The sequence below is a fragment of the Gracilinanus agilis genome, chromosome 1, assembly GCF_016433145.1.
Source record: "Gracilinanus agilis isolate LMUSP501 chromosome 1, AgileGrace, whole genome shotgun sequence".
Taxonomy (NCBI): domain Eukaryota; kingdom Metazoa; phylum Chordata; class Mammalia; order Didelphimorphia; family Didelphidae; genus Gracilinanus; species Gracilinanus agilis.
In genome coordinates this window covers 272,519,564-272,535,140 of record NC_058130.1, presented here as the reverse complement: position 1 = coordinate 272,535,140, position 15,577 = coordinate 272,519,564, and the positions used below count along the sequence as shown (strand labels likewise).

At 36.2% G+C, this 15,577-nt stretch overlaps 1 protein-coding gene across 1 annotated transcript in view; it reads right to left on the bottom strand.

Moving 5' to 3' along the window:
* Positions 1-4,196: 4,196 nt before the first annotated feature.
* The window catches only part of LVRN (laeverin), a 56,628-nt gene continuing 45,247 nt past the window's right edge, over positions 4,197-15,577 (bottom strand). Inside the window, exons 19-20 of the mRNA XM_044679954.1 lie at positions 7,467-7,542; positions 4,197-4,343 (exon numbers count right to left, since the gene is read on the bottom strand). Of these exons, the coding sequence (XP_044535889.1) occupies positions 4,197-4,343; positions 7,467-7,542 (223 nt within the window). The remainder of the gene's footprint in view (positions 4,344-7,466; positions 7,543-15,577) is intronic.

The following is a 15,577-nucleotide window of genomic DNA, read 5'->3' as shown; positions in this document are numbered from 1 at the left end:
GATAGCATTCTTTCTCATAAGTTCCTCCAGATTGTCCTGGATCATTGCATTGCTGCTAGTAGAACAGTCAGTTCTGTTTGATTGTGCTGCAGTGTATCAGACTCTGTGTATAATGTTCTCCTGGTTCTGCTCCTTTCGCTCTGCATCAATTCCTGGAGGTTGTTCCAGTTCACATGGAATTCCTCCAGTTCTTTATTCCTTTCAGCACAATAATATTCCATCACCAACATATACCACAATTTATTGAGCCATTCCCCAGTCGATGGACACCCCTTCATTTTCTAATTTTTTGTTACTTTGTTTTTCAAAAGTTCTCAATCCGGCCTTTAACTTTGAAAATCTTTTGTGCTTGTCTTGGGAACATAAATTTTTTTCCATTTGTTAGATCTTTCCCTGCCTTTGTTAATATAGATGTTCATTGATATAAATACGTCTTAATGACTACTTGAGTAAAATCTCTTCTATTTTGGGATGCTTGTCACTATCATTTTTCGCAATATAATTTTTATTTCATAGCTACATGAAACTTTGAGCTATTAATTCCTTTGGTTGTTATTTTTTGTCTTCATTTAAATGTACTCCTGATCATATTTTCTCTTCATTGATTATAATCTTAATTTTATTATGATCTGTTAAGTGTATGTTAAAAATTTCTGCCTTTTCTATGCCTGTTTATGAATCCTTTGTTACATATCATGTGATCAATTTTTTCCCAAGTCCATGACAGCCTGAGAAATTTGTATATTCTCCAAAATTTCTATTTACAAGTATATATAGATCCAGCAAATCTATTTTTTCAACAATATTTTAAAATCTTTAATTCTTTCTTATCTTTCTTTTGAATTACCAGGCCTTCACAGAGGATTTTTAAAATCACCTGGGCTTAGTGTTTTACTGTTGAGGTCTTTATTCATTTTAGTTAACATTTCCTTTGAGAGTTTGGTTACTGTGCCAATGAGTATAATATTAAATAATATTGACATTTTTCATTATCAATACTCCCTTTAAGAATGCCATTTTCCAGTATTATTATTAATTATATTACCCTATTAATGGTATTTGTTTCCTATTGCCTTCTCCAAAATCACGTTTAGCTAAAACAAATTTTGTTCTAGCACTTCACTTTGAATCTACCCAAGTCCCTACGTTTTATGTTTATTTCTTTTATCCAACAAAATTGTTTAGTTTTTGTTGTTTTCATCACTTTTGTGGTTTGTTTCCTTTTGTTGGCAAGTTCCATTCATTGATATTGAAAATAATGTGTTAAATTTGTTTCCCCCTTTATTAGGTCTTTTAATTTTTTTTCTTTCATCAATACAATTATCCTGTTACTTAATTGTCTAGTTTTTACACTCCATTCTCCTCATGTAAAAAAATGCTTGTTAGACATGGGAGAGGGGAGGGAGAAGGGGAGGGAAAGAATCTAAATCATGTAACCATGGGAAAATATTCTAAATTAATTAACTAATTAATTAATTTTTCAAAAGAAAACATAGATCCTAAAATTGTATTTGAATTGTTATCTTTTTTCTTTTTGTCCTTTCTGAAACTAGAAAATCAATAATTAATAGCTTAAGCAATGCTTAGAGTGTGATTTTTAGAATTATGAAGTGTAATATATGTGATTTATAGGAAGAATTTAGTCCTAGGCAAAAATCTGTGTATGTAACTAGATTGAGAATGTAGACCCAGGATAACTTGAGTTATAATTGAAAGTATGCGTAGAGTAATTTTAAGCGTGTTCTCATATTTATTACTCATAAGTAAGTTATGATGTTTCTCATAAGTGTTAATCCATTCTACAGTGTACTCTAAGCAAGCTAGCTCATGTAGTAAGTTATAGAGAAAAGGTTATTCAAGAATCATGGAAGTCCAGAAATCTAGTAGGTTGCAGGTCCAGAAATGGCCCCAGACTTAGCAGGTCTGAAAATGGTCTCTAAGACCTCTTGGAGATCTTTTTTTGAGGGAAGGGGGGAGAAGAGAAGGGGCGGTTGGTTGGAGTCAGACATGAAACTATAAAAATGTGTGTGTTTCGCAAGATGGGGTCTCAGGTTTTAAACTGGAGGGAACCCTTCAGACCTCTGGCCATGTGATTTCTCTGTCACAATAAAGCCAGATCTTTAATCCGAAGGGTCTCCCAGCATCTTATTCTTACATTTCCAGTGTAGTCCAGTGATTAGAGAAGAATTCTCTCTACTCCTGCCTCTACATCTTCCACTATTTTTCATTTGTGGAATTTCATTTCAAGAAATAATCTTTCACTTTCTCACTCCCCACCATGCCCTGCAATTTAATCTTCCAGATGATCTAATTCTGTTTCCTTGGATTCCTAAACTTTGTGTTTTCAAAGACCTTTGTTCTAAGTGTGATTTGAAAGCCATTGTCTTATCAATCACCTCACATAAATATTGTGGCAATCTTTACATATTCCTTGCGTTCAAGTCTAGGCAATTCTGTTAAGTTTTAACAAACTGGTTGGCTGTGAATGTTAAAGGCCTTGCCCTGTTGTAGATTTCTAAACAGAATAGAATTGTTTTTTACTCATTGAAGAAGTTCTCATCTTGACAGAGGAGGTTCAATTCTTCAAGGTAGACAAATTTAGTACATAGGGAAATTTTCAGTGCCTTTTGATATACTGAATTCCAATCAATCTTCATTAATTTCTTATAACTTAAGAATAGTGTTGTATAATGGGAAATGATGCTTTTTAATATGTGAATTACTTTCTTGTGGCTGCTTATAATATTTTCTTCAATCTTGAAATTCTGGGACTTGATGATTATATTTCTGGGTGATTTAAACTCAGGATTTCTAACAATGGTCTATAGATTCTATTGATTTCTCTCTGCTTTCTATTTCATACACTTTCTCCTGATGGCCCCAAGTTGTCCTATCCTTCTCTATGATTCCTATCATCCACATATCTTTATTGATAAAGTTTCTACCTACTGTTGAATAAACAAACACTCAGTGTCCCATAAGTTTTCATTTAGTGCAATGGTTCCCAAACTTTTTTGGCCTACCGCCCCCTTTCCAGAAAAAAATATTACTTACCCCCTGGAAATTAATTTTTAATTTTAATAGCAATTAATAGGAGAGATAAATGCACCTGTGGCCATCACCGTCTCCCCTGGATCACTGCAGCACCCACCAGGGGGCGGTAGTGACCACTTTGGGAATCACTGAGTTAGCTTTATTTTTGGGAACAGCTTTTCTAGGGTATTTCTAGAGATATCAAAAATTCTGTCATGAAATAGAGTACAGATCTACTGTCAGAGGGTAACATATGTGCTCTTCGAAAAAAAATGTCTTTAACATCAATTAAGCACTCACTACATGTACTCTACTAGGAGTGAGGGTGGAGAGGACACTGATGACCCAATTTCCATTCCTACCTTTAAAGAAGCTAAATTAAATATGCAACTATGCAACTAGGATGGGGGGAGAGAGAGACAGAGACAGAGACAGAAAGATAGTGAGAGAGAGACAGAGAGAGAACAATAATCTCTTTCATGTTTTCTTCTTTCCTGGTTTAGCTTCCCTTTTCCTTCTGGCATCTCTAACTAGGATTGAATATTACATAACATTGTCATATTGTTGCTTCTAGCATTACTCCTAGAAGACACTTAGATCACCCCCTAGAAGGCTTCAAGCATTTATTTCTCTATAGAAAATAATGTACTTTTCATTAATGCCAATCCAGTGTTTTAAAATTCTAGTGAAATTAAGGAAAGAAGAGCCCAGATTGTCTTAGATTCATTTTAGAAATAATCTTTAAAAATATTTTATAAGTTTATTCAAAATAAAATTCTTCCCTGAAATCACCACTGAATAAACAATGGTTTTTCTTGTCCTCTTCATTAACAAAATCAGTCACGTATCCTGAGCTAGAAGATGCCACATCCAAAACATCTTTGGATGGGAGCAAGAAGGGTAACCTTTTAAAAAAATATATTTTTAAAGATTTTGTAAGTTTACGGCAAATGAAAATCTTCCCTGAAATCACCAATGAATGAGACAACAGTCTTTCCAGTCTTCTTTGTTGATAAAATAATTTGTGTGCCCTCGAGGATGTCAAATCCAAAAAACGGGAAAGGCAGATGATTTCTACACATAATAAAATGTGTAGTCACACTTTAACCACAGAACATTGCATTATAAACATGGGAACAAACCACTTTGTGGATTTTAAAGAGTTAATCATTCATATTTTCCTTTAACCAGTTTGCAATCCTAGAAATCCTCTTGGCTTTTTCTAGATTTTTATTCTTTCTTCTTTCAAGTTGGTTAAAAAGTGCAGTCCTCTCTATGTCTTCCTGCATGTTACCGAAAAATTGCTGTAACTAGAAAAGAAAATGCAGTCAATCAACAATCTCAATCTAAATAGACAATTATACTTGGCCTACAAGGAAGGAAGAAAAGAAGCTTTTATTAGGTACCTGTTATATGCCAGGAACTATGCCAAATGCTTTTAATTATTATCATCTCATTTAATCCCTTAATGACCTTTGGAGGTAGGTGCTACTATTATCTCTATTTTATAATTGAGAAAACTGAAGTGGCAAAGAGTAACTGACACCCCAGGTTACACAACTAGTAAGTGTCGGAGGCCACATTTGAACTCTGGTCTTCCTGACTCCAGGCCCAGTGCTCTATTTACTGTAGCACCTCACTGCCTCTATCATTGCTTAAGAGTATAGCTTAAAGTCCTTTCTCAAGCACAGCTATTATCCCCATTTCACAGATGAAACTGAGGCTCACAGAGGTTTACTGATTTTTTTTTTATTTTTTTAAACCCTTAACTTCTGTGTATTAGCTCCTTGGTGGAAGAGTGGTAAGGGTGGGCAATGGGGGTCAAGTGACTTGCCCAGGGTCACACAGCTGGGAGGTGTCTAAGGCCAGATTTGAACCTAGGACCTCCCATCTCTAGGCCTGACTCTCAATCCACTGAGCCACCCAGCTTCCCCCTGAAGTTTACTGATTTACTCAAATTCCTATAACTAGTAAGTGTCCATGCCAGGGCTAGATGCCAAATGCTCTGATTCTAAATCCAAGGATCCTCTTGCAATGGAAAGGGCTAAGAGAAAGAGGTCAGAGTTAAATGTGCTCAATGGGAACCAGGACTCCAAAATTAAGTAGCATATAAGCAGAATGCTTTGTATCGTAAGCCGAAGGAAGAATAGCAATGAAGGTGCTCATTAATTCAAAGGACACAAAATCAGAAGAGGATCAGGCATAATACATAAGGGTATTTCTCTTTGGGGTACACAGATTTCAATGAACTCAGAAAAAGGATAGATAGGATCTGTGACCTAAAATTCTATATAGTATAGCTTCTTAATCATTTTTTTTTTTTTGCGCCATGGACCTTTTTAACAGGCTGACTAAATCTATGGACTCTTTGTCAGAAAAGTGTTTTTAAATATAAAGTTTAAATATAATTATTTTATTTAAAAGTTTAAATTTAAATTAAAAAAAAATATTTATATTTATATTGCCTATACTAGTATTTAAATTTAAAAGTTTAAATATAAAATTTAAAGTTTTAAAATAAAGTAAGATATGTAGGTTTGCAAGTTTTAAAATAAAGTAAGATATGTAGGTTTGCAAAGAAAGCCATTTATACCAAAATGATTAACAAAATATTCAGAAGAGAAAAAAAGTTCAAAGACCCCATTTTAATAAGTAAAGACCCTTTTGGGGTTTTTTTTTAAACCCTGAATCAGAATCAATACTGAGCATTGGTTCCAAAGCAGAAGCTAAGGGCTAGGCAATTGGGATTAAATGACTTACCCAGGGTCACACAGAGATGCCTGAAGAACCTACGTTTAATCAAGAGATCCAGAATGAACTTTGGGTTGCAATTGATTGAACTGATGGGGTTTGTTGCATCAAGTGATCCAGAACGAACTTTGGGTACTAATGAATGGACTGATGGGTTTTGAACAGATACTTTAATTGTACATAGTTATTATAGCTATATATTAAAATTATGTGGCCGCCAGGAATCAACAATTCAGGTTGATTCCGTAATTAAATCAGACCCAAGTCAGCATCGGGTTGAGGAGTTTATTTACAATCAGGTAGGTAAGGGTAGGAAATAAAGAGAAAAAGGGAGGTTAGAAGGCTAAATAAATGAAGCTGTAAGCCACAGGGCCCAACAGCCAGACAGGCAGAGTTTAGAATTGGCCCAGCTAGGCCAAGGAAGCCAGCCTAACTTAGAATGTGAACCCAAGAAGAATGTGAACCCAAGACCTCCTCTCTCTGAGCCTTGCTCTCAATCGACCCAGCTGCCCACTCTCTCTCCTAGATTTTTGATGAACACAAATATGCACCACCCAGTTCTACTCTGATAAGCAGACTTATTATAAAGCTGCAGGCAAGAGAAAGATCAAAGAAGGCATAGGAAAATGGGGTGATGATAAGAGCAAATGGAGGAAAGTATGGAGTACTTTTTCTACACTGATAAAATTTCTTCATCTAAGAGTCAATGAAATCACAGAGCCAGAGTCTAGTCAATTTCTAGGGATTATGAATATATTAAATTTGGAACCATAGCCAAAGGTCTCAGAATATAGAAAGTCCCTGTTTTACTTAGATCTAAAACATAATAAATGACAATTATAATCATTTTCCTGGTGGGGAGAATAGTGCCACTGAGGTCACAAACATTTTGGAATATCACAATATTCATATTTTTGAGAATCAGCATAGTATATAGTGGAAACCTTTCTAGATTTACAGTGGAGAGAGAGAGAGAGAGAGAGAGAGAGAGGTTTAAATTTTGCTTCCAACATTTAACTAGCTATGATTATGATCAAGTGACAATCTCCTGGGCTCAGTTTCCTCATCTGTAAAATAGAGATAAATACACCTGCAGTATCTATCTCATGAGATTGTTACAAGATCAAATGATATCATAAGTGTAAAGTGCCTTATGTGTCTGTTAATATGTGACTTGTATCATTTTAAAAGATGTAAAATCTAGGTTTCCAAATAGCCATCCAATGATATCATAGTTAAAAGGACTCTTCTGAGTGCCAGGCACACATTCAGTATTTAATAAATGCTTATTCCCTTCCGTGATCCTTTCCTTCCTCTTTCCACATCACATTTCACAGTTTACATACTTTTCAGGCAGTTAGGTTAGTAGAGTGCTAGACTTGGAATCAGGAAGAACCGAGTTCAAATATGACCAGAGTTCAAGTCACACCATTGTGTTCATGGCTAAATTGCTCAACCTCTCAGCCTCAGTTTTTCCATCTAGGGATGGAGATAATAAAAGGACCTACCTCCAAAAACTGTTAAGAAGCCAAAATAGGAGAAAATGAGATATTAGAGATACACACACACACACACACACACACACACACACACACACACACACACACACACACACCCCAAGTGCTTTGCAAACCTTTAAGTGCTCTATAAACCTTATCATTCCCATGATTCAAGATACTTACTTCTTGGACCTCTGCATCTGTGGATATTCCTCTTGCTATGATATTCACTAGAGTAGAGAAAAAATCAAGGCCCAAACTGCAAAACAATAATATATTAATCAGCAATAGAAAAAGCCAAACAAAGCAAAATTATATTTTACACAGCATGCATGTGATAGAAGTACACCTTCAATTCATCCCCATCTTCCAGCTACAAAGAAGTATTTCCCTTATCAACTTTCCTATAAATGAAGTCCTATTCACATGAGATTTAACTTTATCATTTAACTAAAGCTTTAACTTTATCATGAAGACCATTTTTTAAGAGAAAAAATATTATTTACTTAAAAAATCAATTTTCCCTTTTACTTGAATTAATGATTTTCATTTTTTCTTTTTAATTTGTATTTTTCAAGTAACAAGTTTTTTAAAATTAATCTGCCTCGCTAGCTACCTACCCTCCAAAAGAAATTTCAAAAATAAAAACAAAACAAAACTCTCAGTACACATCAATATAGTTTGGCAAAGGAAATCCCCAAATTAACCATGTCTGAATATGTATATCTCTTTCTGCATTTTAAATTCATCACCTCTCTGCCTAGATGTGAGTGGTATATTTCATCCTAATGGTTTTGGATTCTCACTTTCCCTCTACTACAGTGGTTGAAATACTGCCTCCTATTCAGAAACCTGACAAAGCTGTTAAAAAGTATAGAGCTATTTCAAATCATGCCAGAAACTACTGATATTCAACCAATGTCCAGATTTTCTACTTAAACTTTAGATTCTGATTTCGGATACTTTATTTGGGAGTTTACTACCAGGATCATTTATTTTTTAAGCCCTTACTTCTTATTTTAGAATCAATACTTTATATTGGTTCCAAGGCAAAAGAGCGATAAAGTTAGGCAACAGGGGTAAAATGACATGTCCAGAGTCACATAGCCAGGAAGTATATAAGGTGAGATTTGAACCCAGAACCTCTCATCTCTCAACCCAGAGTCACCTAGCAGACCCCTACTGGAATCATTCTAGAATAAGTTCTCTGTAAGTTTCCAGCAGAAGGATGTTATGACCCAAAGATCAGTTCACTACAACCAATCTCTCCGAAGGTATCCACAGTGTCTAAGAGCCGTGAGACGCCTGTATGCCATTCCAGTCAAATTGTGTCACCTTCCCAGTTAACTGAGTCCATGTCTACCTCCCTATGGCAGAACAAACTTAAGGGAGAACACCTAATTTCATGGAAATAAAAAAGGCATCCACAACTGGACAATCTCATGCTGTTTTACATCTTTGAATATCAAAGGAATCCAAGAAAAAAAATAATAGCAAGTCTTTTCAGTCAACATTATGATTACAAACCTGCCCAAAGTATTGCTATAGCTTAAAAAACAAGCATGGGGGGGAGGGGGGAGTGGGAAGGAGGTAGGGGGAGTGGTGCAGCTCAGTGAATTGAGAGCCAGGCATAGAGACGGGAGGTCCAGGCTTCAAATTCTGACCTCAGACATTTCCTCGCTGTATGATCTTGGGCAAGTCGAGCCAATACATAGTATTGATTCTAAGACGGAAAGTGAGGGTTTAAAAAAAAAAGCATGCATAGGACTTTGGGATGCATTAAGAAAGAAAAATTAGAACGAAATTAATATATGTATGTTTTGTCCCATCCTTTTTGTCTCTGGTTTGTCCCTTCCTGAAGCTTGGCTCAACTGTTTTACTTTAGAAATAGAAATCTGATATCAGAAAATGAGTTGTTAGGATATTACATGTAAAAGAAAACAGATAATAATGCTTTTTCCCCACTCTTTTTAAATTGCCATACAGCTGACAAAAATTCTAAATCTCTGCCAATATGCCCAGGTAAAGAACCAGAAAAATTCCTTGGATTATTTTGCATTTTAGGTCCAAAATTTTGATTTCATCAGTGTGGGGCATTAAGTTTTCCCCTGCCCCCAACCCCAAATACTTACAAATACTTATCAATTCTCAAACAAAAAGTGGCAAGGGCTATACGATTAGGCTTAAATGACTTGCCCAGGGTCACACAGCTAGGAAAAAGTGTCCAAGGTCAGATTGGAACCCAGGTCCTCTTGACTCTAGGCCTGGCACTCTACCCACTTTGCTACCTAGCTACCCCACTTATATAGTCTTAGATATATATATAGTCTTAGATATATAGTCTTATATACCCTGGGGCAAGAAGAGGCTGAATAACTTTTCCAAGGTCCCGCAACCAGTGTATATCAGAAACAGAACTTGAGCTCAGATCTTCCTGTTTCTAAGGGGTCAGACATCTATCTACTATCTCACTCGGTGTCTCTTTATTATATGCATGATTAAGGTCAAACAAATCTGTTCTGAAGAAAAATGAATTATATTGGGGCTCAAATTAATCTGACTGGCTCTTAATTTTTTATTGTTTATTTATTATTTATCACCCCCAAATAATTTCTTAATTCTCATTTTACTCCAATAGTAAGAATTAGAAGAGATTAGTAAAATTGTCAACAGAGAAGCCAAGTAATCTTCCTTTTAAAAAAAAAAAAGGAGGAATTTGAAAGCCTGGGATGGCAATTTTTCTCCCAAATGAAGGAGAATGACTCACCCTGTTTTTATTAGTAAACTAAACAGGCTTTGTCATTTTGGTTTAGGGAGGATAAGATATCTGAATGTTACTGAACATGTCAGTATTTAAAAGTAATTAAAGGGAAAAAAAAGTAATTAAAGGCTGTTGTGAAATGATGGCCACTCCAAATAGAGGATACTCTAAAAATATTCCTAAATTCTTCTGTGTAGGCCCAATTTTAACAGGATCTTGAAAAACAGGCCCATGTAGCCCCCTCACATACATGACCCCACAGTATCCTGAAGCAGCAGCAAAGTCCATATTTGTCTTCTACAGGACACTGCTCAGAATCAATCACTCATAAGGCCTTTATAACTCCAGGCTAGGGACTGATCAAAAACTGAACCATATAGCCAGACTGGTGGAGAGAAGCTCTAAGGCTCTTTGATGAAGATTAGCTAGCTAAACCCATAGAAAAACCATTTCCCAATATACAGTATTAATTCCAATATGGAAAGTAAAGGTTTAAAAAAAAAATTTATTGGGGCAGCAAGGTGCTTCAGTGGTTCTATGGTTCTATGACAATGATTCCTAAAGTGGGCGCTACCACCCCCTGGTGGGTGCTGCAGTGATCCATAGAGGTGGTGATAGCCACAGGTGCATTTATCTTTCCTATTAATTGCTATTAAAATTTAAAAAATTAATTTCCAGGGGGATAAGTAATATTTTTTTCTGGAAAAGGGGTGGTAGGCCAAAAAAGTTTGGGAACCACTGTTCTATGATAAAGACTAGCTAGCTAGAAAGATAAAAAAAAATCATTTGCTAAGAGTTTGTTGGGATGGGTGTGGAGACAGTGGGGTATCTCAGTGGATGGAGAGTCAGGCCAGGAGATGGGAAGTCCTAGGTTCAAATCTAGCCTCAGACATTTCCTAACTGTGTGACTCTAGACAAGCCACTAAATCCCCAATTCTTAGCCTTCTTCTCCCTATAAATGGTCAGTTCTAAGACAAAAGGTAAGATGCTTTTGTTTTGTTTTTTTAAAGAGCTTACTATGTGTCAAGCACTATGGAAAGTTTTGAGAATACAAATTCTGGCAAAAAGATAGTTCCTGTTTTAACAGCACTTAAATTCTAATAGGGCAAAAAGGTAAAAGTGGAGTCATCAGGAGTAGTGCCAGGGTTGAAGTGAACCTCAAATGGAGGTTCTAGGTAGGAACTAACCCCTGGAGGAGGGGGCTCAAGGCCACCAATAGAAAAGTCCAGAGAATCACGATGATGACTCTGCCATAAGGAATGTGGAATGCAAATACATCGAACTCTTAAAACTGGCATCCCAAAGTACTTTGTACTCCAGAAGTGGGCAGAGAGTGGAGGAAAAAAGGGTCAATTCAACTGTCTAAAGAAGAAAGATTCTTCTCGAGGCTCTATGTTCAAATAAAACTAGATGATTTAGCTTCCTGGTTAAGATGGCTGCTGAGTAAAAAGCAGCTGCTTAACCACTCCTAACTGAAATATATAGGACTCCTCAAGAAGACATAAAAACGAGGAACGAAAGGACTCCACAACAGGGCGCGGCATTGAAGGTACATGGAATTGGGGCATTTCCATGCTATAAAGGAGTGAAACAGTTCTCACTAAAAAAGTTAAGTTAAAAAAGTTAAGCAACCCCCTTCCCCAATCCACACCACCTACAGTGCCAAAGCCAGTGCACAAGAGCTAGAGCAAGCTTGGGGCACCCATTAAGTCCTTGGCAGCTACCTGGGGTCACCACGGCCTGTTCCTGAGAGCGGCAATACTTAAGACCCCGAGAGGCTAAAGAACGCACACGGACTTTGAACACAGACCCTGAGTGCAGGCCCAAGCGCAGGCTCTTGAGTCCATAGATCCTGAGCGCAGAAGCGGACTCGGATCCTGAGGAAAGGAGTGGACCTTGAGTGAGGACCCAGTGCAGAGGGGTGCACGACTGTGGAAACAATGCCCTGAAACTATTAAAAGAGTCTCAGACAGAGGAACAAACAAGGAGGCCACCAGGAGACGACCCTGAGAACGAAATCTGAGACTTCAGGAGCCTAGAGAGTGCAAACAGACTCTGGGTGTGAGAAAAACCTGAGAGGGTGCAGGGCTAACAATGGCAAACCATTCTCAAGAACCCCAAAAGAGAAAGATCATCAAGAAGAAATCTGTAACACTCGACAACTTTTACACAGAGAAAGTCCAGACAGCAGAGCAAACAGCAGAGGAGAACAAACAAGTAATCACATCCAAACCTTCCCAAAATAATGAAAACTGGTCACAAGCTATTGAAGAGTTCAAATCTGAGATGATGAGAAAGATGGAAGAGATCTGGCAAGAAAATAACAGTTTAAAAAGCAGAATTTTGCAATTTAAAAGTGAGGCAAGTCAACTGAAGACCAGAAATGACCAGATTGAAAAGGAAAACCAAAAGATTATAACCAAAAACCAGTCCCTAAAGGCTAGAATTGAGCAATTAGAAGCTAATGATCTCTCAAGACAGGAAGAACAAATAAAACAAAGTCAAAAGACTGATAAAATAGAAGGAAACATGAAATATCTCAATGAGAAATTAACAGATCAAGAAAACAGGGCTAGAAGAGACAATTTGAGAATCATTGGTCTTCCTGAAAAATAAGAAATCAATAGAAATTTGGACTCCATACTAAAGGAAATTATTCAGCAAAATTACCCTGAAGTTCTACAACAAGAGGGCAATATAGACATTGAAAGGATCCATAGATCACCCTCTATACTAGACCCAGAAAAGACAACCCCCAGGAATATAATAGCCAAATTCAAGAGCTTCCAAGTAAAAGAAAAAATCTTACAAGAAGCCAGAAAGAGACAATTCAAATACCAAGGAGCACCAATCAGGATCATACAGGATCTGGCAGCCTCTAAGCTAAAAGACCACAAGGCTTGGAATATGATATTTAGAAAGGCAAGAGAACTGGGCCTTCAACCACGGATCAACTACCCATCAAAACTGACTATATACTTCCAGGGGAAAGTATGGGCATTCAACAAAATTGAAGATTTCCAAGTATTTGCACAGAAAAGACCAGGACTAAATGGAAAGTTTGATATTCAACCACAAAAATCAAGAGAAACATGAAAAGGTAAACAAGAAACAGAGGGGAAAGAAAGAAAACTCATAATTTTTAAATTTGCCTCTTTAAGGGCTTCAAAAAGATCTAATTATCTGTATTCCTATGTGGAGAAATGCTATGTATAATTCTCTGTAGTGAACTCTATTCACTATTATAGTAATCAGAAGAATAATTCATAGGGAGAGGGTAGAATACTAAATGGTCTAAGATGATATGGGGGGTGGGAAAGAGGGGAGTGAATAGTAGGGGACACCAAGAGAAACTTGAGTGAATAAGAAAAATAGGATATTCTATTACACACAAAGAGGGCATGGGAAGGGGAGGGGACAAATACTATTATAAGAAGGAGAGGAAGAGAGCATTAAGAGGTAATATTTAAGCCTTGCTCTCAGTGTAATCAACCCAGAGAGTGAAGAGTAGCTATATTATCCATTGGGATAAAAAACTCTTTCTAACCCTACTGACAAAGTCAGAAGGGATAAACCAAGGGGAGCAGGGGAGTGGGGAGGTCAAAAAAGGGAGGGGAGAAGAAGGGGGAGGGAATTCATTAGGCCTTTAAAAATAAAAAGAGGGGAATAATGAGGGAAGGGGTAGAAAGGGAAGTTAATCAAGGGAGGGGATAAGGGATACTGGCTTAAAGCAAACCACTGGTTTAAAAGGAAATAGTGTAAGAAGAAGGGGTAGGACTACGGGAGGATACAAAAATGTCAGTGAATGCACAATTGATAATTGTAACTCTGAATGTGAATGGGAGGAACTCGCTCATAAAACAGAAGCAAATAGCAGAGTGGATTAGAAACCAAAACCCTACCATATGTGGTCTACAAGAAACACATATGAGGCGGGTGGACATACACAAGTTTAAGGTTAAGGGCTTGAGCAAAATCCTTTGGGCATCAAATGAGAAAAAGAAGGCAGGAGTGGCTATTATGATTTCTGACAAAGCCAAAGTAAAAATAGATATGATTAAAAAAGACAGGAAAGGTCATTACATCCTGATTAAAGGCAGTATAAACAATGAGGAAATAACACTGCTCAATATGTATGCACCAAGTGGCATAGCATCCAAATTCATAAAGGAGAAACTGGCAGAGCTCAAGAAGGAAATAGATAGTAAAACCATAATAGTGGGAGATCTAAATATTCCTCCTTCAGATCTAGATAAATCAAACCAAAAAATAAATAAGAAAGAGGTAAGAGAGGTGAATGAAGTCCTAGAAAAATTAGATTTAATAGACATGTGGAGAAAAATAAATAGGGACAAAAAGGAATAAACCTTCTTCTCAGCTGCACATGGTACATTCACAAAGATTGATAGGGCATAGAAACATTGCAAACAAATGCAAAAGAGCAGACATAATAAATTTAACCTTCTCAGATCATAATGCAATAAAAATAATAATTAGGAAGGGCATATGGACAGGCAAATCAAAACCTAATGGGAAACTAAATAATTAATTTAATTAATTAATTATTATTAGATTAATTATTATTAATTAATTAAATAAATTAAATTAAATAATATGATTCTCCAAAACCAATTAGTCAAAGAAGAAATCATAGAAACAATCAACAATTTCATTGAAGAGAATGACAATGATGAGACATCCTACCAAACTCTGTGGGATGCAGCCAAGGCAGTACTCAGGGGGAAATTTATATCCTTGAGTGCATATATGAACAAATTAGGGAGGGCAGAGATTAATGAATTGGCATGCAACTCAAAAAACTAGAAAGTGAGCAAATTAAAAACCCCCAGATGAAAACTAAATTAGAAATACTAAAAATCAAGGGAGAAATTAATAAAATCGAAAGTAAAAGAACTATTGAATTAATAAATAAGACTAGAAGCTGGTATTTTGAAAAAACAGATAAAATAGACAAAGTACTGGTCAATCTAATAAAAAAAAGGAAAGAAGAAAACCAAATTGATAGTATCAAAGATGAAAAGGGAGACCTCACCTCTAATGAAGGGGAAATTAAGGCAATCATTAAAAACTATTTCGCCCAATTATATGGCAATAAATATAACAATTTAGGATATATGGATGAATATTTACAAAAATATAAATTGCCTAGATTAACAGCAGAAGAAATAGAATACACAAATAATCCAATATCAGAAAAAAAAATTGAACAAGCCATCAAGGAACTCCTTAAGAAAAAATCTCCAGGGCCTGATGGATTCACAAGTCAATTCTATCAGACATTCAAAGAGCAAATAATCCCAATACTATACAAATTATTTGATATGATAAGCAAAGAAGGAGTCCTACCAAATTCCTTTTATGACACAAATATGGTACTGATTCCAAAGCCAGGGAGATCAAAAACAGAGAAAGAAAACTATAGACCAATCTCCCTAATGAACATAGATGCAAAAATCTTAAATAGAATACTAGCAAAGAGACTCCAGCAAGTAATTAAGAAGATCATCCACCA